Raw genomic sequence first — 8,423 nt, forward strand, 5'->3', positions numbered from 1 at the left:
GTTGCATCACAGAACTCCAGCAGTCTGGTTCCCTCCTCGTTGCGGGAACCGAAGCCATAGCCTCCATGTATGCTATGGAAGCCTCCAGCACGACGTCCGACATGACCATTGAAGTCTCCAGCCACAAAGAGAAGGTCCCTGTCACTCGTCGACGAGGTAGTTTGCAAGAGGGTGTCATAGAATTGGTCTTTCAGACCATCTGGTAGCCCCGGTTGAGGTGCATAGGCTGAGATGACAGTAGCTAATCTATGATGAAGCACTAGTCTAATCTTAAGTACTCTGTCACTTACTCTAACGACCTCGATTACCTTATCCACCCATTTCTCCGAAGAATATCCACTAGGTAAAATTTGGATGTTACTCTCCACACATTGTTAAAACAGCAAGAGGGAATAAACAGCATTCTCAATATGACGATTTCATGCTAATTATGGGCTCTAGAAAACTTATGTAGCTCAATTCAGTGCATTTTTCATAGAAATGTGTTTACTTAGTAATTAGTCCATTTCTTGAAATTCTGGCTCAAACTCTATACTTGAAGCCTTGGATTGATGTTGTTTGACCTCTTGTCACATGGGAATACATCAGTTTGATGAGCAGTGTCAGTATACCACCCTCTTTACTAATTTTGCATTTTTTCACCATATTGTGGCCAGATTTGGCAATGACCATATTCAATTCATGAGAAATTTTTCTATCTTATGATATAAAAGTCTTAAAGAAAATATCTTTTTTTCTATGTGGAACTTAATGATAAGATTTTCACTTTTATATTTCATAACAATTATTTGACCTACTCCATCAATTTTTATATCAAACTTTGAAAATTGGTGGAAATACTATAGTGATTGAGGAAGCTGGCATGATATGTATCAGATTTTGATCAAAACTATGTGAAAAGAAAGCTGACATCCAGAACTTTTAAATGATATATAATTTTCCATGGAAAAAATATATTTTAACATGAAATTATCAAGCAAAAAGTGTGTTTTTCCATGGTGAAACTGTCATGTAACCATTCACTCAGTTTTCTCACTATGCTGAGTCTCCGTAGCTCACAGCATATCATCCTATGGTCAACCTTATCGAAGACGTTTGCAAAATCAAGACATATCACATCTAAGTTTGAGCAATTCATTAGTGTTTCAACACTCAGTCATAATGTTGCAAAAGCTATGTAAGGCAGCTTCTTCCTGAGTGGAAGCCAAGCTAGGTGTCAGAGAGCAAGTCATTATCTTCAAGGAATGCATTTGGTTTACTCCTGATAATGCATTCTATGTTTACAACCAACAATTTTCATCACACCAAGATAGAATTACCATTTTTAGCCTATTTTGAAAAATATCTTTAGAATTACTCACTTTATCCAACTAAAATATGAAGAATAATTCAATTAATATATTATGCATTTCTTAGAAGAGTTAATTTCAACTTTTTCCATATGCAACAATTGGTAATTTTATTGCTCTCTTTATTAAATAACTTAGAAAATAAAATTTCTGAAGAATTATGCTTTAAATAGTTGAAACCAAAAAAAAAAAATTAGAAAAAGAACATTAATTTGGTCTAATTTTACAGTTCTTCTGGTGCTTACAGCTTGGCAAATTAGACCAGTGAAAGTCAAGTGTCAAGGTCATAGTGTGAATAGAATAGCACCTTCTTGACTGAGCATACAACCATTAAAATATACTTACTCATTTGTGTCAATAGCAAGAGATGTCTTTGAGAAGATTTCATTTATATCTCCATTACTAGGAGCTTCTGCTTTACTTTCTGTATTTAGCAGCATTTGATTAGAATTGATACCCAGTGGTACTGCATGTGGACTTGTCTAAAAGAACAGTAAAAAAAAAAAAAATTAGCAAAAGCATTTCTAACATTATATCACTTACTTATTTTATAATCATTTTAACATTTATTTCGAAGTCACTTTTGTCTCAGTTTTTGGCTGGCTGCAGTTTCACAATTTATACTGGTTGCTTATTTTCAAAATCCTTAACATTTGGAATTCCATTTTCCTATTAGGTCACATCATCATCATTTAATGTCTTTTCTTCTCCAAACTGGCATGGGTTGAATGGCTTGATAAGGACAGACAAATCAGGGGGCTCTGCCTGGTTTGGTATGGTTCCTATAGCTGGATGCTCTTCCTAATACCAACTACTTAACAGAGTACTGGGTGCTTTTTACACGACATCAGCACCAGTGAGGTTGCCAAATAGCTGCAAGATAAGTCCTCTCAACTGAGCTGGGTATAGAATAGAGGAATAAGAGCCTATGATAGGAGAGGAGCAGATTATTTTGCTGAAGATGTGAATAGATGGCTTGTCTATCTGGAAAGTGAGAAGGAGAAAGAATGAGAGAAAGAATCAGATGTAAGTTCCAGGTACAATGTGAATGAGACAGAAGAGGTGGATGTATAGTTAAGCACACTGAGTGAAAATAGTGTGACAGATGATAGAGAGGAGAAGGTGGGGACATATAGCTTAGAGCAAGGGTTTTCAAACTTTTTGACTTGCGGACCCCTTTATATTTCAGGCTTTACCTTAGGGACCCCCTTATAAACGCTTATGAAATTTATACATAAATATTTGCTTAAAATAACATTTTTACATTTATTTATTTAACAGGATTTAACAAATAGGTTTACTGTCAATTAAAAGATTTCGATTAAAAAACATATAAAATCAAATTGCCCATAAAAAGTATTTGCTGTCTACAGACCCCGTCTTGTCCTTGCGGACCCCCTGTGGTCCGCGGACCACAGTTTGAAAACCCCTGGCTTAGAGGACAATTGGAAGTTCCTGTAGGACAATCTACTGGTGGAGGGTGGGGGGGCACTGACCAAATCTTGGCTGGTGCAAAGTCCCAGCTAGAACATGAGTGGAGAAGGTGGATAGTGCTATAAAAGCAAAGAGACTGGCCTGGAAAGACTGGAAAAATAGTGGAGCCAGAAGGAAAGCTAGATGACAGATTTACATAGCAAAATGAATAGCAGAAGGTAAGAGGTTTGCCAATGTTTTACAACATGAAGATCAGAGGTGGGAGGAGTTCAGGATTGCAAAGCAGTGTATCAAAGAGAACAGAGATGTGCTGGGTGAGAAATGTGTGTGAATGGATAAGGGTATGCTTGCACTTAGTGACTTAGAGAAGAAAGATGTGTGGAAGTGTCAATATGAAAAGTTATTAAATGTGGAAAATATATGGGAGAAGGAGAGAGTCTTTCAAATATCAAACCAATTGAGGGACCAGCCATCAGAGTTGATAGTACAATAGACAAGGCAATTAAGAAAATGAAGGCCGGGAAAGCCCCTGGACCATTGGGTATAACTGCCAAAATGATTAAAATATCTGGCAGTGTGGGATACAGCCTAGTCACTCATATAGTTAATCAGGTTATTCAGGAAGGTATCATCCCCAATGACTGGTGAAGTAGTATTATAGCTAGCTGCTATAAGGATAAAGGTGATGCCTTAGATAGAAACAACTACAGAGGTATGAAACTGCTGGACCAGGTCATGTAAGTTACAGAGAAAGTTATAGTTCAAGTGATTTGGAATAAAATTAAACTAGATGAGATGCAATTTGGTTTTGTTCCTGGGAGGAGTACCACAGATGCAATCTTCCTAGTGAGACAGTTGCAAGAAAAGTATTTGACCAAAAGTAAACCATTGTACTTAGCTTTCATCAACCTGGAAACAGCTTTTGAAAGAGTTCCCCGCTCTGTTATCTGGTGGTCTCTAAGGAAGCTAGGAGTAGAGGGGTAGATTGTTAGAGCTGTACAAACTATGTAGAGTGGTACTGAAAGTGGATGGTACCTGTAGAAAAGGGAGACCAAGGAAGACAGATGAAGTGGTGAGGGCTGATTTCAGGATGTTAGTGCTTATGAAGGAAATGAAAATGGACCTAGATGTCTGGCAATATGAGGTTCTAGAGAAGACCCACCCACATCAATAAAACTGAGTGCTAGAAGCATGTCCCACCCACATGTAACAATAAAATTTTCACACACCCTACCCTAAGAAACCAAACTACATCATCCCTTCTAAACTGCATCTTTTTCTTTCTCACATTTCCTCTTCATACATTATGATTGTCTCCCATTCCCCATCCTTGCCCTCACTGCCCTGCTCACTGTATCACTGCTTCCCCACCTCCCACTTTATATCCACGTTCTCACTAATCACTGTAATCCCACCCCCTACTCACGCCTTCTTGCCAATACCTGGCCACATGTATCATGACCCCCGTACCGAGGGCATGCCCTGGCAACTGCCAACATTTATCTCTCTCTTCCTTACTTTACCATCCTATCTATGCTCTGATCCCTGTTCCTTGTGAGTATACCCTGGTACTTCACCACCCTCTCTCTCCTGCTCTGCCTTGCACTTTTACTGTCTCCCACTCTCTTTCATCCTTGCTCTTCCATCTAGATAGGTAACCAAGTATCTCTTTTACATCAGCACACCTGTTTCTGACCTCTTTCTTGTTACCCCACTTTCCTATTCTCTCTCTCTGGACAGATAACCATGTACCTCCTCTCTAGCAAGAAACCTGTTTTTGTGTGTCTGTCACACACTAACCTTTCATTATCTGACACAAGATCACCTCCTCCCCTCTTAAAATTCTTTGTCTTGAAGTTACTTGGTGACTCTTCTGGTGCTGGCGCCACATAAAAAGCATTCAGTTCACACTGTGAAGTGGTTGTCATTTGGAAGGAGATCCAGCTGTAAAAACCATGCCAAAACTGACCTAACCTGCGCTGGTGCCACATGAAAAGCACTCAGTGCACTCTGCAGGGTGGTTAGTGGCTGGCTCCTGTCAAACTGTCCAACCCATGCCAGCATGGCAGGCAGACATTAAATGATGATGATGATGATTAGAGATAGGGAATGAGTTGGATGCAGAGGTTATCAGTCCAGTGTAGGGAAAAGTACAGAAAATATGGTAACAGAGAAGATTGATGGAAGAGTGGGTGTCAGAAGATGAGTTGTTACGGAAGGTTTGATGGAATTTCATTTCTGCTGAGATGGACAGCTCTTCTCAAGCACAGTATATCACCATTCATCCTAATCCTTCATCTACTCCGAGAGACCACTTTGTCCCACATCTACCACAGGTTTCTTCCATGTTTAATGATTGGTACTTCTTAATACAACTGGCCTCATCCATTTGCATCATATTCATCTACTTCTTGCTTTCACAGTAACCACCAGATGAGTACTTAGCAAAAGGTGATTTATTTTTTCTAAATACTTCTGTAATTACTGAACTACAGAAAGAATATTAGTAGTGCTTCTCTGGCATGAAACTAAACAGCATCTCATCTAGGTTAACTCTCTAGTTAGCTGACCTATGGGTTTTTCAGTGACTTTTGTAACCTGGTCCAGTTATTTGATACCTTTGTAATTACTTCTTTCTGAGGAGAGGAATCTCCTTTACCCTTGTAACAGTTGACTATAATGCTGCTACACCAATTATTGGGTATGATGCCTTCCTATACAACCTGATTAACTATAAAAATGACTAGGTCTATCCTACACTGCCAGATATTTTAAGCATTTTAAGGGTCATTCCTGATGGACCAGGGATTTTCTCAGTCATCATTTTCATAAGTTTATAACACTACTATCAACATGAATGCCTGGACCAAGATTTCTCACATACACTTTCCACATTTAAAAACCATTCATAATAATACTTGCATGCCTCCTTTCCAGGATCACTAGAAGCAAGCATGCCATCAACCTTCCATACACATTACTCCCCTACATCTCAATTTGTTCCTTGCAAACTGGAACACCTCATACCTTTGATCCTTGTGGTGTAGAGCATTGGCAAACCTCTTCTTTTCTAGCTCTCCCTTTGCTAAATAGAGCTGTCTTCTAGCTACCTGATAAAGTTCTCTGCTGTCCCTATTATTCCAAATCTTCCAACACTGCCACTTCACATTTTATTGCTCTCTCTACTTCCCTGTTCCACCACCACATCACCCTAAATCTGGCTGGAATTCCTTTTCATCAAATGCTTTTATTAGTAGGCCATTAAATTTCTGACTGTTTGAAGGATCCCTAAACTTCCAGGTCTTCCTTTACTAGATTGGTTCACATTTATGAAACCCTCTAGCTGTATGTCGGAAGTCACAACTAACCTATGTTGGAAAAAACAGTCTTCCGTAGGAGAGGATTTTGCATTCATAAGCGTCTAACTAACCTGTTTTCTGGTGAGAATGCTGTCAATCTGGCTTTTGTGTGCACTAAATTCATAGGTGATTAAGTGGCTGAGTTTTCTGAAGTTAGTGTTGCAGATCAAGAAGTCATTAGCATCACAAAATTCAATCAGCCTTGTTTCCTCCTCATTTCCAGAATCACAGCCACAACCTCTATGTTAACTATGAAATCCAATGGAGTACTGCCTAACATGTCTGTTGAAATCACCAGCCACAGTAGTGAAGTCATTGTCATCCATCATCAAGGTATTTTCTGAAAGGACTCATAGAAGTGATCCTTCAGTTCATCTGTCAGTCCAAGTTGTGGGGTATATGCTGAGTTAAATATTACTGTTGTATAATCTAATACTAATCTTAGCTTAACAATTCTATCACACACACTGGCTACCTCAACCACTTTATATAGACATTTCTCTGCTAAGAGTATGCCTACACCTCAACACTTTCACTGCTACCTACCCAGAAGAATTTATACCTCTGTTTCCTATCAAAGAGAAGTCTAGTAGAGGTTTCTCTCCATCTCATCACTTGTACAAAGCACACATCTACACATATGTGCTCTAACATTTCAACAATCTCACTGGACAGGCCTTTCATTGTGCAACGTTCAGCGTGGTAGCCGGAGAAAGCAGACTTTGGAACAGTGAGTAATATTGGTTTAAATTTCTGGAAAAATGTTGATAAGCATCTGTGACCAGGTAATGAGTCTTTCAAAATAGCTTATGAAAACAGATACTTATTTCTCAAGGACTGACACATTTCCCTCAATCTCTCCAAGAGTATCAATGGTATGTGTATGACATGTAAACAGGCATACAGGGGCTGGACAAAATAATGGAAATACCTAGCATCATAGCATCATAATTTTGAAATACCTATAAAACCATCAAAAACTTGTTTCTTTTTGTTTTTTCATTTATTATTAGTGTTGCTTAATATGTTTTGCTAATATTGCTGTTTCTTTTCAGATATCAGAAAAGGTAATTAAAATTCATTAAAATCACAGATCTATCGGACTTTCAAAGAGGTCAAATTGTTGGTGCTCATATGGCGTATCAAGAAGTACTGAGAAAGAGGGAAAAACCGCCTCGTCAAAACAAACATTGCAAAGCGTTTAGAGTGGAGTAAAAAAAACCTACAGAATTCGTCCCTAGAGCAGTGGAAGCATGTTATTTTCTCAGACAAGTCATCCTTTACCTTATTTTCAACCACCAGCCGAGTATACGTGTGGAGACAGCCAAAAGACGCATTTGACCAAGGCTGCTTTCTTTCAGCTGTTAAACATGGAGGAGGATCTGTGATAATCTGGGGGGGGGGGGCTATTGGAAATCTGCTGGCCCAATGGTTTCTCTTTATGACAGAATTAAGCATTTTATCTGATCAAATTCATCCTATGGTTGCGGAACTGTTTCTGGAGGGAAACGCAATCTTTCAGGATGGTAATGCACCAATTCACACAGATAAAGTAGTTATTGAATGGCACGAGGAACATTCTAGTGAAGTTGAACATCTTATCTGGTCACCACAGTCCCCAGATCTCAATATTATTGACCATTTATGGTGCATTTTACAAAAACAAGTAAGGAGTTGAAATCCTCCACTATCTTCAATACAAGAATTAGAGACTGTTTTAGCTGAAGAATGGACAAAAATTCGTTTGAAAAAAATTCAAACTTTGTACAAGTCCATACCTCATAGAATTCAAGCTGTAATTACTGCCAAAGGCAGTCCTACTCCATATCTTCTAATATATAAAATAGAGATGTCTGTGTATTAGCTTTTCACGTGAAATCGACTTCACCAAATGCTTCCATACTTGTGATGCATGAATAATTTGACCTCGGATAAATGTTAGGCTCTTCATTTGATTTTTTTTATTAAATATAAATAATATTAATTCTCTAAATGAAGTATTAACAGTAACTGCACGATAAAGTGTAGTATATTGCCACTTAAGTGTGGCTGACCCCTAGGGGTGGATGTTACTGTTGCTTTTAGCCCCAGGAGGACATCTCCTCCAGCTGGCTTATCGACACACGACTGTGTCCTGTTTGCCAAGGGAAGTTATCCCTCTCACCATGATCTGTAGCACGAACGGATCCGGATTTCAGGGTTATTTCCCTTCGTCGGCGTTCGATAGCCACTGACCCTGGTGAGAGAGACAAAATCCTGGCAATCTTATATCTACTTTTCC

At 38.8% G+C, this 8,423-nt stretch overlaps 1 protein-coding gene across 2 annotated transcripts in view; it reads right to left on the minus strand.

Annotated features, from left to right (window-relative positions):
- Positions 1-8,423, minus strand: part of LOC106880691 (rab-3A-interacting protein-like) — a 67,452-nt gene that overhangs the window by 38,788 nt on the left and 20,241 nt on the right. For both annotated transcript variants that reach the window (XM_014930761.2, XM_052978407.1), the window contains one exon: positions 1,695-1,831. In XM_014930761.2, coding sequence (XP_014786247.2) covers positions 1,695-1,831 — 137 coding nt within the window. The remainder of the gene's footprint in view (positions 1-1,694; positions 1,832-8,423) is intronic.

This window comes from Octopus bimaculoides, chromosome 2, assembly GCF_001194135.2.
Source record: "Octopus bimaculoides isolate UCB-OBI-ISO-001 chromosome 2, ASM119413v2, whole genome shotgun sequence".
NCBI classification, from domain to species: Eukaryota; Metazoa; Mollusca; class Cephalopoda; order Octopoda; family Octopodidae; genus Octopus; species Octopus bimaculoides.